General features: G+C 38.9%; 2 protein-coding genes across 7 annotated transcripts in view; both read left to right on the forward strand.

The window, feature by feature from the left end:
• aff4 (AF4/FMR2 family, member 4) overlaps nt 1–6,674 on the forward strand; it is a 34,607-nt gene extending 27,933 nt beyond the window's left edge. For all 4 annotated transcript variants that reach the window (XM_049591703.1, XM_049591705.1, XM_049591702.1 and 1 more), the window contains 5 exons: nt 537–608; nt 761–854; nt 983–1,026; nt 1,423–1,640; nt 2,693–6,674. In XM_049591703.1, the coding sequence (XP_049447660.1) occupies nt 537–608; nt 761–854; nt 983–1,026; nt 1,423–1,640; nt 2,693–2,820 (556 nt within the window). In that variant the 3' untranslated portion in view covers nt 2,821–6,674. The remainder of the gene's footprint in view (nt 1–536; nt 609–760; nt 855–982; nt 1,027–1,422; nt 1,641–2,692) is intronic.
• A 2,843-nt stretch (nt 6,675–9,517) lies between these two features.
• The window catches only part of shroom1 (shroom family member 1), a 32,439-nt gene continuing 26,040 nt past the window's right edge, over nt 9,518–15,916 (forward strand). For all 3 annotated transcript variants that reach the window (XM_049591791.1, XM_049591790.1, XM_049591795.1), the window contains exon 1: nt 9,518–9,722. The gene's annotated coding sequence lies outside the window, so the exon portion shown is untranslated. The remainder of the gene's footprint in view (nt 9,723–15,916) is intronic.

A 15,916-nucleotide genomic window follows, 5' to 3' on the forward strand; every position in this document is an offset into this window, starting at 1 on the left:
TAGTAACCAAACAAATTCTTTGCAGTTTGTTTTATCTGATTATATTTATCTGATATTATCTGTTAGTTCAGGTTCATCAGGTTCTTTGTCAGTTGAATCAGTTTGTGCGTTCATTTGGGATGTAAACAGGTTTGACGAAGTTTTCACCCCCATAGTCAAACAAATTTATGTACTTTGGCATTGTCTCTAAAATAGTTGCCTGTGTGCATGCGAGTAAACGCACCAGTGCTCGTGGAATCTTGGGACATGCTATGTTGTCACGAGCAGCTCTATCTGGTTCTGACTGTAACAACATTTTGAGTTAATTAATTTTTTTTGGGAGCACGTTTTGTTTGCTGTCCATTTTCTATATGTTACAAAGTGGTGGCCACTGATAACAACTTGGCACCTGTTAGCGTAGAGCTCTGGAAGTGCACCGCTAAGTCAATGAAAGAGAAAGACAAACATTTAGTAAAATATTAATTTGAAAACGTCTATAATGTCTTCGGCATTTAGCTCTCCTATAAACTAAACATTTGCTCTGTCTGTTCGCTCAGATACACTATGAAGTTAAAAAGCTACCTGGCCCCAGATGCTACGTCAGCAGACAAGAGGCTAGCTGTGCTTTGGTGAGTTCGCTGACTGACATCTGGTGATCATGCTCAAGATGTGTCCTCCTGTCCTCAGCCTTCAACTCAGAGGCAGACCACCCGACTCGTCTCTGGTCATTGTACTCTTCTGTGCAAGCTTTAAATCAATATTAACTTATTTGTTTTTCCAGCTTACGATGCCAGTCCCTCCTCTACCTGAGGTTATTCAAGTTGAGGAAGGACAGCGCACTCAAATACTCCAAAACACTCACTGAACACTTAAAGGTACTTTTTGTTTCCTAGAAGCTGAGATAAAGTTTGCTTGGCAAATATAAATCCCATGTAAGTGTTTTTTTTCTGTGAATGTGTAACATAATGTGTACATAATGTCCTTCCCTCATTTTGTTTGACAGAATTCTCTGAGTAACACCCAGGCTCCCTCTCCTGGAATGGGAAAGTAAGTCACGTCCTCCTTTACTGTTTGGTTTACTGTTAGGGAGACATCTGTGTCTCCTGCACAAGTGTTGAATGTGAAATTAGGTTGACATTTTTACAATGGTTAAAAGAATTTCACAGAAAGTAAACCTGGAAAAGCTATTTTTTAAATATCATCACCTATAAATATGCTTGATCTGGTTTTAACATCTTGTTGTGAAGAACATTTTGAAGCTTTTGAGTCACACTGGGCAGCAATTATATATAAATACTGCAATCAGTTGTGATTTTCAGTTAGCACTCAGTATATTTAACTGTCACGCGGGCACTAAAAATAACTTTCCTCGTACCAAGCCTTGTCTAACCCAGCACCATCACTCTCATAACCACAACTGCTCGTTTCTGTTTCCCAACGCAGCAAGGCAGCAGGCATGCCCTCTCCGGTGTCTCCCAAACTGTCACCAGGCACGGCCGGCGGCTACTCGACAGTCAGCAGCAGCAGCAGCGCCAGCTCGTCTGTGACCATACCTCAGCGTATCCACCAGATGGCTGCCAGCTACGTTCAGGTCACCTCCAACTTCCTGTACGCCACAGAGGTCTGGGACCAGGCGGAGCAGCTATCCAAGGAGCAGAAAGGTAAACTGACTTAATTTTATTTTATTAGTGTTACTCGGATTATTAGGCAGTCCCTCCAACCTTTGTTTTTAAGCCTTTGTTAAAATAGACCATATTTTTGGACAAATCAATTCGTCATTATAAGACTGGCAACAGATTGTCGTATCAGATGGGGTATACTTACCAGTGTTACACCCCCGGGGTCTCATTCAACAAGCTGTAATATTATAGACCGCTTCAAACTTGAGAACATAAAGTTTCTAAATGGGTCCCTTTGTATTTCTTGTGGGAATGTTTTGTGTATGTGAATGACATCAGCTGACAGGAAGTAAACATGGACTCAAGCCTAGCAATGCAATTCCAGTGAAATGGTCTATAGCACCTTTTGCTTTTAGTAGCTTGGAGATTTTCTTTCGCCGTTGTTCTTGAGATGTGTTGCAACTGGCACTCGCATGTTGTACTGTTCCAAAACTTCATTATGATAATAATAGTAATACATTTTATTTGAAAAGGCGCCTTTCAAAACACCCAAACACATATTGTGAAACCGGACTGTCGAATGTGTGGAGGTAGGGAGATCCAGAGCCTGGGGGCAGAGTAGCTGAAAGCCCTGGTGTCCATGGTGCTGAGGCGTGAGGTGGGGATGGTCAGGAGACCAGCAGAGGAAGAGCCCAGGGAGCAGGGAGCAGGAGGGGGGTGTACTCCTGGAGGAGATCAGAGAGGGAGGTCGGGGCTAGGTTGAGGAGGGCTTCGAAGGTGAGCAGAAGGTTTTTGGAATCAATCTGGTCGGATGATTCGGTGCGGGTGATGATCCGGGCAGCAGAGATTTGAATGATTTGAAGCCTGTGAACTTTACAGGACAGTGTTATTAGACTGGGGATTTCCCTCTGACATCATTTTTGGCTCTAGGAAATTGCTTCTCACTACCTTCTGACAATTTTTAGACTAAACCTTTCATTGATTATTATAAATATTAAACAGGAAATGATGATTGTCCCACCTTGAACTTACCTGTAATCACTGGCATTTAAACTGACGCTGCCTGCGCTCACTGTGTCTTCTGTTTTTCCCAGACTTCTTCTTGGAGTTGGACAAGGTGATGGGTCCTCTGATCTTCAACACCAGCAGCATGACAGAACTGGTGCGTTACACACGGCAGGGCCTCCACTGGCTGCGCCTGGACGCAAAGCTTATTCCCTAGCGAGGACTCGTTCCCTGCTTGCTGCTTCCACACACACACCCACCTCAGCCTCTTGTGTTCAGCAACATGTGCTCAAAGACACACGCATGCCCTCAGACACACATACATACAGTGTACTGTATGCATACACACACACAAACACGATGAACTTCTCAGACATATCTCCAACACTGTGTCCATTTTCTACACCAGCTTGCCAAAAACACTGAGCAATCTAGAGCATCTCACACCGTCAACAGCGCCACACAGGGAGAAGCATCGAAACCGCAGCACAGGAACAAAAAGAGCTTGTCGCCATGCTTCATATATCGGCATTCTTACAATCTCCGAAGGCCATGTTTTTATCTATTCGGCATGGAAGCCCTGGGTGAATTCTGAATATGCTTAAAAATGGGGTTTAGTTTTTAGGCTACTTTGGCTTTTAACTTTTTATTTGACTTTTGTTTCACCAAAGTACCTCCCATAAACACCAAAGGTGCTTTAAAACGAAGGTTTCTCTTTATCATTTTTGTGCCTTGTATGTGAGCAACAGGAAGACAAACAGCCACCCATCATATCATTATAAATGTTTATTTTCCCTCTTTGAGTCATTTTTTGCATTTTTAAACATTTAATGGAAGCTGGCAACATTTATGTTTTTAATGGCGGTCTTTCATTTTTAAATCCTGTGAATGAATTTACAGCAAAGATGGAGTTGTCCATGAGTTAAGCTACATCACATCATCTTGATTAATCTGTCCTTTAAAGTGTCTAGGCACTAAAGCTTAATCTTGCAGCATGCCCACAAGATTTAAGGAGAGACTGAAGGAAGGGCTACTGTGCAAAGCAGATTAATACATCTGACACATATTTATTAAAGTTCTCTGTATCGATCAGTGTATTTGTTTTTTACAGTGTCGTTTTTATTCTCCAGAATCTTTTACTTCAAGCCCTGCTTGAAAAACGAAAGCTTGTTCAAACCTCTTTGGTCCAGTTTGATGCAAGGAGCGGCATGGCCTCTAGAGGCTGCTAGCGGGGACTGTCAGACTCTTGGCCTTAATAAAAATTGATCATGTTAATGTTCTCTCTAAGAGATTTGTTGTTGTTAAAGCTCCAGAATACAAGTCTCTCCCAATGAATTTTACCCCCGTAGCTACACTGCTTAGTGAAATATTTCCTGGAGGAAGACTCACTTCCTGACAGTGTTATTCTTATGTTGATCCCCTTGTTTGCTCAGAGAGTATTTTTCTAAGGAACAGCAGGGAGTGTCTTAAGTATTGAACATCATTTCCACACAATACAATGCAGTTATTTACATTGCAGTTTATAAAAATAACAGGGCCTGAATGACGACATATTTGGCACTACAAAAGCAATTTCATCCAGGACGAACGATTCGGAGAGGTGTTGCATTCAGTGTTGCATTTATAGAACAAAGAGTTTTAAATCTATCGTTATATATTTCAGAGTAGAAGGCCGATACAGATTTTATTTATATACCAAGCAGTTTTTTGTTTCTTCCTCTGGCCACGCAGAAGTATAACTTTTCAAATGCATTCTTTTCAAACAGGGTTGAACCAAGGGTTATAAGATGCAAAGTATTTGTATAAGTGATTTTTTTTTTCCTATTTAAATTTTAATCGTACTTGTATGTAAGACAGTAGATAAGAAACGTGTTGACTAGTTAGGCGGGGTGATTACGACGGGGTAGCAGTGTATGCCAGCTGTCCGGGAATGAACATTTCTGTCATTTAAAACTATTGGTTCTTATCGCAGGAAATCTGAATGTTCGTGGTTTTTGAATGAAGATGTATACTTAACACCTAATTTGTTGAATTTTGGGTGTTTAGTAACAGTCAATGACATGAAGAACTGTCCTTTTTTGTTTGTTTCTTTTTTTTTTTAAAGCCCACTTTCTACTAAAACATGCTGGAAATATCAAAGCCTGGGTCAAATAGTACTCATGGGAACTACTACGGGTTTGTTTTCGCTCACGGGAGATGGGTTTGGACATGAGGAAAGTGCTGGAAAGTTTCACACCTGTGATAATCTGTAACTTTTTGACACTCTTCGTCCATTTTCAAACAAAAATTTGGTGCATCTTCCACTTTTTTCCATCTCACGACGAAACAAATCCTCTGAATTCTACCATTTGGCCCAGCTTTGACCTTTTTTGTTATGTTTTGTATTTTCTTTCCTTCACTGGCTCCCTAGCCTTTACTGTAGGAGGGAATACTGTTATTTCCTCTGGCACTTGAAAAAGTGAAAGTCAGAGGAGGTATTATTTTAATCTATGCAGGATTTTTACAAAAAAAAAAAAAAAAAAAAAAAAAAGGATCTGTTTCTGTGGAAAAAGTTTAATTTTTTGGCTTGGGATTTTTTTCCCCCCACTTCTTCTGTGTTTTTTTTTCCACCTCAGTGAGAAACCTGTTGAACTCAAGTGTCCAATGCCTTTAGCTTTTTGCAATTTTTGTGTAATGGTTAGTATATATGTGTATATAGATCTGTTTTTATAACCAAACACCGATGGCTTGAGCCATTTTGTACTTAAAGCTGGAGGCCACTTTTCTCATAGGAATTCCTCTGTGGGTTTTGCCAGCCCAGTCAATGTCTTCATACACTGGTACACTTTGTAAGTACAGGTCCGCGCCTTGTGTTCCCTACACTATCTTGTAGTCAAATGTACAAAATTTAGCATTAGAGTAATTTTTAACAGTTTGCTACTCACACTTATTTATTTTTCTGCCCCTTTGCTTAATATTTTTTTCTATTTTTGCCATTTTAAGGAGTACCGTTTTATGAAATAGAAAGATGTAAATGTATCGGGGTTGTTCATGATGAGATTTCATTGTAAGTAGTAATTAATATTAATTCTAACTTGAAAGAATCCAGGGTAAGATGAGTTTCTTTTTTTGACATTCAGTAGGAAGATGTTAACACTTGCATGTTTCTATTTAAATACAAATGTATAAATTGTAAATATAACATTTCTTTAAGGGTGAATTTCTACTACAGGTTGACATTTTTATTGAAATTTAAAAATGCTGTACATACATTTGTGAGATACTTTATGCACATTTTTTTTCCCCTCCCCCCTCTGCGGGCTTTTGTGTTCTCTTCTTCCAAGCTGTTACAGAGTACATCCCAGTCTCTTAACACTGTATATCAAGGTTGATTTCTCAGTCCTTTTTTCTTACTGTGCTTGTACACATTGTCTTTTGCTTCACCGTCTCTCAGTATCATGGTCGCCACATAATCATTGTCTCTAGATCCAAGTGCGAATATTTTGTCTTCTCTGTATTTGATATGGAGGCGTGTACTTTTCATGAAATGTATATTGTTGATCTCATGGAGTGGATGGATGGATGGATGGATGGATGGATGGATGGATGGATGAATGGATGGATGGATGGTGTGTACAGTCTGTTGTGTAAAATCATGTCTGTTTCCTCCTCACGAGAGAAAGCGAGCGCGAGAGAGAGAAATGTATTTACTATGTGTCCCTTTTGAACAATTGGTCCAACATGTCTTTTGAAACAGAGGTATTTCTCTACAGGTCAAAACAGTTGTAGCAGTTTATACAGTATGTTGTATAACACCTTTTTTCTAAAAGTCGTCTCCAGAGCGAGACCAGCAGCATACACTATGTACAATAGTCTAAATTGGATTAGTTTTAAGAGAACTGATGATAGAGATACTATATATGATGGATGCAATATGATTAAAGGTACTCATTGAGTTTGATCTTCAAACTTAGGTTATGTAATTTAAAGCATTCTTGTGAAGTGAGTATTAATTGTGACTAATGAGAGTCTGTCCTGAATATTCTTTGTATTTTGCCGTATTGAGAATAAAATATATATGGATATGTTTAATGGGTTGTTGCTAGTTTTGTTTTAGCAGCTCAATGTTTCTGGTTTTAGAGACAGAGAGCTTACGTCTGAACCTGTTAACCTTGTATTTCAATTTGCCAAGGTGATAATGATGCTTTGTGGAGTTTTCCTGGAAACAAAAAAGTGGTTTCATCCAGTGTTACATAACAAATCACACTGTACGTATTGTTTTACTGAAATAGCGTGAGTGTGAATGTGCATCCTCATGTGCTCCACAGTGCTAACAGAAGGCAAAAACTCCCTTTTTAAACGAAACTGATGTTTTGGGAGTATAATGTCTAAATAAATACTCTTGGCATAAGCAATGTCATCTTAACATTTTGTGGACAAAAAAACAACGAAACAACGATCATAAATTTCTGTCATATCATATGAGGGCTTATAAGCAGCAAATGTCAGCTTTTTCAGTCAATGGCTAAGTATGTTTTTAAGCAGCTAACAAAGACACAGTGCCAGAACCTCTGCCTAAATTACAGATACATTAATATAAAAAAAAAAGCCTAATAATTTAACATATTAGTGTAAACAGCTGTGATGCAAGTGCCATTGATAAAGAGGAGCATAGGCCACAAACCGGAATATGGGGATGAGAAAGTAGCAATACTCTGTGAAAATTCTGCATTAAAAATTTTACTTGAGTAAGTACATAAGTAAGATCTATAGTTTGAGTATAAAAAGTAAAAGTGCTCATGCAGAAAAATGCATAAATCACATATTGTTGTTTTACTGGAAAAGCGTGAGAGTGAATGTGCATCCCAGTGTGCGTCAAAAACTCCCTTTTTCAATGGTACTGATGTTTTGGGAGTGTAACTAGAAACTTTGTTATCTAAATAACTACACATGGCATAGGCAACATCATCTTAACATTTTGTACACAAAGATTTAAATTAGAAATAACAACTCAATTTCTCACACATTATTTCAAGACCTGTAAGCAGCAAATAACAGCTTTTGCGGTCAGCACCTTCATATGTTTTTAAAGCAGCTGACAAAAAAACTGTCAAACTCTGCCTAAAGCACAGATAATAAATTACAGATACATTCATAAAAATAGCCTAATAATTTCACATATGATTGTAAATAGTTATGATGCAAGTGCCATTGATAGAAAGGATCAGTGGCCAAAAGCTAGAGTATATAGATAAGGAAGTCAAAATGTTACCGGAGTTAGTACATACGTATTCACCATAATATATACTTATCAAAAGTAAAAGTGGTAATGCAGAAAAATGGCAAAGAGTAGGCTGTTATTGGAGTCTTGTTAGTAATGCATTCATGTATAAGCGCCATTTTATGTTGGAGCTAAGCTTAATTAACATACTGTTGTACATACATTCACCTGTTGCAATGCACTGTATTTTATAAACTCACCATAGTATATTTTGTTTATAATAACTTCAGCTTGGCTATAATAATTTCCACCAAGTAGCTACAGCGGTTAAATCAATCTAATGGTGTAAGAAGTATATGGCATTAAATGAAAATACCCATGTTAAGTACAAATATTTGAGAAAATGTACTTAGTTATATAAGTTCTGCAAATTCCAGTGAACTGACCCACCTTTGTGCCAGTGTGTGAGATTTTGCACATAGTGTTTACATTACTTTGTGAGCCCCATGCAGTGTCTTAGCAGAGCACAGACAACAGGCCTCATCTGTGCTTCACTTTCCAGTGAATAAATTGCCACCAAGTGGTCATTAGTTGTCACTGTCATTGCTTTCATCCCATCAGTGTCAGCTTCATTGTCACTGGACTGTCATTACAGTCACTGTGATTATTATACTGTTGATGTTCCTGATTGCATCAGTATAATTTACATTACAATAATGACAGTATGAACAGAGAGGAGGGTGACTTTGAAAAAAAGATAAGTGTTTGACAGTGATATTTTGGAAAGGTTTTCTGGGTTGTAATTTGGAGAGAAGATAGATAAAAGCTTGAAACCAGCAATCACCATCACATTAACAAAGATGGCTTCAAGATCAAACTGATGGTTTAAAAATAGAGAAAAATTTGCAGTTTAATGGTGATAAAAATAATTGCACTCTATAATTTAAAAAAAAAAATCTGGATCCAAGTGAAGTGTCTTTTATTTTTTGCCACTATATTGACAGTGCTTATCTCCAATCAACTTTATTTTATGTAGTGTGTGACATGTATGTAATTGGAACTATTGTGACCCTACCCTGTATATAATAGATATAAAATATGTATAAATTTAATGCTCCTGTTCTTATCCGTCTGACAATGACAGATGTGACAAATGATGGAGTAACAAATATTAAAATACACATATTATTGGTCACCAAGATGTTCATAATTTGTCCCATTGTACCTTGAGCTTTTTTGTCTATTTCAATGTGTAATAGATGGTGCTTAGTTAATCTTCCTGTGCATGAAACAAAAGTATTCAAAGTAGTTTATATAGCTTTGCATTTCAGAGCCTCTTAGGAATGATTAGCTCCTCTCAATCCACATTGTGCTCCCCTGAAAACATTAGCTCTTATGTAGACTGAGGGTTTTTTCACAGTCTTTTTGCATTTAGTTTTAACTTATCATATTTCAGAAATATAGCATTTAATTTAATTTGTTGGACTGCTCACATACATTAATGTCTGTTTTAGTTAGTTTAGTGTAACAGTAAAAATGTTACTTGCCTCTTTCCAGTGAGGCTCAAACAATACAGAGAAATTCCCTTTTTCACTCTTCCGCCATTAACACAGTTTGACCAATCGGATGTCGTGTATTCCCAAGGGCCCGCCTCCCGCCGTATCTGATTGGTCCACTCCGTCCTCTATTACCTTTCATCCGCTTCTCTCTCCAGGGAATAAGGTAAGCTAACTGTGGTGAAGGGGAAAAGGAAAGCTCATTACCGGGGGCGGCGAGGAACGTTAGCTAAGTACATAAAGTGAATCTTGTCCGTTATTTTATACATGTTTTATAACCGGTATACACTCAAAAAGAGGAAACACATCCGAGAAAAAGGAGGACTTCAAGTTAAAGACAGCGAAGTGACCGGGAATCAGCAGGTACGTGAAGTGGACAGAGGCAGCAGCAGCAGCAGGTGCCTCCAGTATCGCTGTGCTGCTCAGTTTCGGTTGTCAACTGTCAACCTGTTGCTTAACCGCTATTTTTGTGGTAATAGCTATATGTTTTTATATTTAACCTGTCTTTGTATGTGTAACGTTAGTTTTTAGAAGTTGTAATGTTCGTTGGGAGTGAATTAAAGGTCCTTTATTAAGCTGATCTCAATTCAGTAGGAGCAAACGTTAGACAGCAAATAGTCCTTGTTAGTGGTCACAGTGTTGACGTAACGTTAGTATTGCTGCTGGATTTTCTGTAATAACATTATTAGTAGACATATTACAAGTTATGTAATCATGTGGCTGCTTATTCACCATCCACACAAGTATTATTATTATTATTATTATTTTAAATCTCTAAAATGTCTGTTCTGGTGTTGTAAACTCTTAAAATCATTCATATGGCTTTATATATGTATTTTTTTAATCTTAACTTATACTTTCAAATGTTTTAATAGTTTATAATGGATTAAATGTTAGTAAAACTTAACATATCTGTTTCCAACTTACAATATTTTTGTTATTGGCCTGTTGCAAGCAACTTAACACCACCCTTTGCTCCATAAAAACATTTGACACATGACATACATGAATTGAAAATGATGGTAAGTTGCATCCATGTAATAGCTAGTGTGGACTGCAGGCAAACAGCAACCCAAACCACTGTTGTCACCACATTTAATTGTCATTTACGTACTTACTGTGTCACGCATTACTTATGCAATGTCTGTTGTCTGACAGCGTTATGAGAACAACTCTGTGTGTTGTCCTTTCCCAACCTTATCATCTCGCCTCAAATTGATACCTGGCCCTGAATTATGCACAGGAAGGCCTCTCTACCTAATGACTGAACTATGTTTTATTTAAAGTGGGAACAAAAGGCGCCACGGCCGTGGCAGTGTTGCTTTGGGGGAAACCAGACACTGGTGTTTTGTGCTGTGGCTGAAACTGAAGCACTCAAGCGGTGCGTTGGTCAGATGGTGGGAGCAGGAGGAGCACACTGGCCTCTCTGTGTGCTGCTGCTGGTTGCCTTGCTCAGGCCGCTGACCTGGCTTGACTCCACTGCACCCGCAGAGTCTGACCTGGAGGCTGCAAGGAGGACTTAACAGAGATGTTTGTGTAGAGTAGATGTGCCTGTTGGTACAGACAAAACATGTGCACAGAGGCAAGCGAAGCGCCAAAAGCATGCATCCATCATCCTACATCAACACCTATTGATCTTAAGCTAGTCTAATGTTGCACTACTTGGATAGTCATGCACTGATTGATGGTTTCATTTGTCAGATAAGGTGTTGACTCAGCCACACACTGCACGATACCTTAACACAAAGCCAAAACATTAAAGCGTGGCAATACACACACATTTGGTGATCTTTGCATACAGGTGGTTGTTTGTGTGATAGCATGAGTAGGTAGTGTGTGTGTTTGCAGAATGATGAAAGAAGAAGGGAAGCTGGAAACAAAAGATGGAAGCAAATAAAAGGGCAAGGCTAAAATATAGAGTAGGGTCACAAAGCCATGGACTATAAGTGTAAACTTACCCCGGGTGTTGAAACATGATATAGCTCTCTGTCTTTTTCAATGTCTCTGTCTCTTTACTTTTTCCGTTAAGGGAACAAAAATGTGTGCACAGTATTGAGAGTGTGCTGCAGAAAATGCAGTTTAACAAAAATCAAATAATATTTGTATAGTGCAGTCATTTTAGGACACTTAGGACTCAAAGTAGCAGTAGTTCGGAGTTCGGATCTACGTCTGATATGTTGTTGTTTGACTCTGTGCAGTTGGTTGTTCTATTAACAGTGGAAAATTACTCTTGGTGTGTGTGGTTTTTACTTGGATGTTTACATTCTTTCGGTGACCTTTCACACAGCCCACCTCTAGAAGGATGAACTAACTGGTTTGACTACATGAATAAGGTTAGATGGAGTTCAGATTGATTTTGCAGCGACCTCACAGAGGCACTAAACTTGTGAAAATGTTGCTGAAAGTGATCCAGATGAAATGATAGGATCACACACATTGCTTCTTGATTTCAGATTTTAAAAAATTAGGAAGTTACAGAAATTAAGCAGCTAAAATGTGGAGGAATGTTTATTAAATGACCTAATGCTGCTGGAATTAAGTCATTATCACCTTGTATGACATCACTTTGAAATCTAGTGAAGGTGTCGGAGAAGGATAATGGTCTAGGATGTAGCAGGAGGGTGTCGGAGTTATAAATCAGTTAGCAGCTTGTTGGTTTCTGTTATCCTTACCTGTGATGTTTACATTTTCCCGTAATGGAAGTGATGTGAGACTTTCACCAGCATTGTTGGTTCCAGGAAGATAAATGTGTTAAGGAAATAGCTGTGAATGACTCATTTTAAGGTGCGGGGAATTCATTGGTGTTTTGTAATGGTGAAGTCATAGACTCGGACTAGCTGTAATCGGGCACAAGAGAGGATTGGATTTGTTGTGATATAAATCGTTAACCATGAACATGTGATTCAGGATGATTTAATCAGCTGATGTGATCAAGTACCAGCGGGTTTTTATATGCAATGTAATGGAAGATTTAATGAACAGGAATAACAAGGAGGGGGGCAGGGGTATATTTAGCCACAAAAGAATGAGATCGTGCATGTAAGGTAGAGGTAGAGCGGCTGATCGAAGTCCGTCAGACCTGTTATTATCGAAGGCTTAATGGGTAATAAAGTTAGATAATTCAGGATGACATATTGAGATAAGCTCAGCGCATTATCTCATGTAGAAGTACCTTTAAACTGTAGATGTTTGGCACATCATGGTGATGCAAATAATTAAACTGGAATTAGCATGGAGGCATGGTGTTCTGGTTCGTGAGAGTCACTGTGCTCTGTTTTGAAGCCAGTGACCTTGGAAAGGTTGATAAGGTGATGGATGCACGCTCAACTGCGTGACTGTAATATGGTAATCAGGTAGCTTGTATGACATCACTGCAGTAACAACTAGGAAGGCCTTTTAAACACTGATAAAAAGATCAGGGTGGAAGATTTGCCTCTGTAGAGTCAGAGCACAGACGAGGAAGAGAGACGCCTGCTTAATATGCTCAATTAAAGTTAAAAATTTTCCCACAGCATTAATAAGTAATAGGGGAAAAAAGGGGGAAATCTGAGGTTGTTGTAACTAGCAGGCATGTTGTAAAAAAAGCATTCGTTCATTTTCCATAACTACTTATCCTGTTAGGGGTCGCGGGGCAGCTGGAGCCTATACCAGCTGACTCTGTGCGAAAGGCAGGGTACACTCTGGACATGTCGCCAGATTATCACAGGCTTGATTTGGGACAGCTTTACAGATAATGTGGGTGAAAGCAGAGCTAAGCAAATATTACTTCAGCATTACATCATTGTGGTAGAACTTTGGCTAATCAATCAGTGTGTGCTGTGACAGATACAAAACCTGGGACTGTGTTTCTTGGGGCAGAGATGGAAAAGAGATGCAGCTCAATATAAGATGACCGACATAACCATAATCACAGTAAACACTTCCCTTTGTCGTTTTATGGCTTTTGTTTAATGGACACCATGGCATGTGTGGAAGGCTTTCTCTTAAGTCGATTAATGATAATGATGAGAATGATTGCTGTTTACAACGTAAGTGTAGCAGTCATCTAACATGGCTTACTTTATGGAGGTTAAATGGGTTTTTTAAATTAAACTTCTTGGCTAAAAGTAGCTGTTATGATGATCAGTCAAGTGTGAGTGTAGAAGTGGAAGATTCAATCGTTCTTTTAAAGCTGTAACTTAAAGATGGCGGGTTTTGGATTGTCTGCTATAACTGTTATAATCAATATTTTTACATTAACAATGGCCCAGATCTTTGTATGTAATGTACAATGTGGAAGGGGTTCGCTCAAGGAGGCAAACCCACAGAGAATTCACCTGACTCTGCAGTTTCCCAGAGCGTTTTAGCGTTTTTCAGCATGTTGTTTTGCTTCTCTGGTCTTGAGCTTTATTGTTTCGGTCACTCTCTGCTCTAAAAACCCACCTAACAAACACAGACAAAACTAACAACTGGGCAGTGCTCATAGTGGAGCCTTAAAGAGCTGACCAAAACAGAGCTAAAGGGAGGGTGAATAGTTTCCTCAAGTTACCAGAAACACAACTCCAAATGAATCCTATCATTGCCCCTGATTGCTTAATTTTTAAACATGCAACTGTTTACTGAAAGGTTTATGATATCAACTTACTTCCTACCTCGTTAGAAGTTGGTTTAATTGGCCGAGAAGAGGAAAACACCCTCCTGCACACTTGATTTAAGCCACTAATTACTGTAGAAGAAATACACACATTCACATCCTTTCCAGCTCCCTTTCCCCACCTTTTGTCTAGTTTCCCCTCATCGGTTGTTACTCAGAGCTCTTTTCTGCTGGCAGCTCCAGGGGCCTTTTTTTAACCTGGGTTTGACCACTGACTTGTGTGCAGTTGTGAGTTATTGTCAGACCCTCCTCCTTTTGTCAGAAACAGAGAAGCCTCTTCAGGTCCTATAGAGCAGATAGACAAGAAGGAGACAAATGGCTGACAGAGGTTATCACTCGCTAATACAAGACCCCCTGGGGGCAGACTGGAGAGTGTGTATGGTAATGTCTGTCTGTCTGCCTATTGTGGTTATCTAACAGGACCACACCTACACTATTGTATGGCCCTATAGGACCCTCAGTGGAATATAGCAGTGTCATATGTCAGGTGGATATGTGTGTGAGTAACCCATTTGTATAGGCAGCTTTTAAAATATGTCCTACTCCTTTTCCTTACTGTTTGGGGAATATAGAGAGACAGGAAATACAGCAACACACCCCAGTGAACAAAACTCTCTGAGGTTAATACAGTTGTAAAGTAGGTAACGGCTTCCCTGTGGAGTAACAGTCATAACAAATTCTTGTATCCTTGAAGCCTGTCTTTTATTTTCTTCCTTACAAAACACAAAGCCAATTTTTAAAGCTGCATCGTCTACGTCCATGTTTATCAGTTATCCACTCTTGTCGGCACATTGCCACGAATTTTGGCACATTACAACCACTGCCACACTTGTGCAACAGTTTGTTTTGTGAGCATCAGTAGCAACAGCCGCAATGCAGAAAGTCCATCAGGAAAAATCCAGAGAGGCAGAGAGGAAGGAAGAGACTTTTCTAATGCTGCTGTTGTTTCAGTCTGGACTACAGAGCTGCCCTTCATCCTCTGTGTCTGTTTGAGAATTCCTGTGTGGACTGCTGTGTTTCATAATACACCGTGCTAACAGGTCTGCCAGAGGGCCGTCTCAGGTTTCATAGTCCCTGATGAAAAGGTGTGGGTGAGGGGTTGTCTCCGAGACTTGAGCCGACCACAGCCGCAGTAATATGGCTGTGATATTGACTAATAAAAGAGGCATTTACAGCTGTCTGACAAGGCTGGAAGTAGAGGCTTGATGTCTTCTTTTGTGTGTCTGTGTGTGTCCAGTCAGGGCAGGGATGACTTCAGTACTTTGTTATATTTTCAGTTGAAGCTGCAGAAATGAAGAAGCTTGCTAAATTAATGTTACTGATGAACAGCAAGTTAATTAATTAGATAAAATTCCACAATTTTAAGTAATTTAGGGCTGACAGATTTGATCTAAATTGTCATATATTTTAATAGTTAATTGTCTCAATGATTTTCCAAAATAAAAAAGTGAAAATGTGTTAAACATTCTCCAGTTTCAGTCCTTACATGAGAGGATTTGTCCATTTTCTTTGTTTTATATCACTGTGAACTGAATATCTTTGTGTTTTGGACTGTTGGAATTTGAGGATTGAGAAGTAATTTCACATTTGTTTTAAATTTTGTCTGCTAATAATGGTGCTATTTAACGTGCAGTTTTGTTGATTCCCACTGGACCTTATAGACCAAAACAAGTGAATATAATGAGCCAAAAAGCCACAGGAAAAAATGGAAAACTAATTTAAAACGAAAAGTTAAAGTAACCTAGCTAATTTGGGAAAAATTAAATTTAGGACGGCTCTATGTGCTCACCACAAATCTACACAGACATATTTTTTAAATATATGAAAGAAATAAAGAGAATATGATTTCTTAAACAAGTAAAGGAGTTATGTTCCCCCCTAATAGTCACACCAGTACTTCCTCGTGCAGCACCAATTCTGACTA

Source organism: Epinephelus fuscoguttatus, linkage group LG12 (genome assembly GCF_011397635.1).
Source record: "Epinephelus fuscoguttatus linkage group LG12, E.fuscoguttatus.final_Chr_v1".
NCBI lineage: Eukaryota > Metazoa > Chordata > Actinopteri > Perciformes > Serranidae > Epinephelus > Epinephelus fuscoguttatus.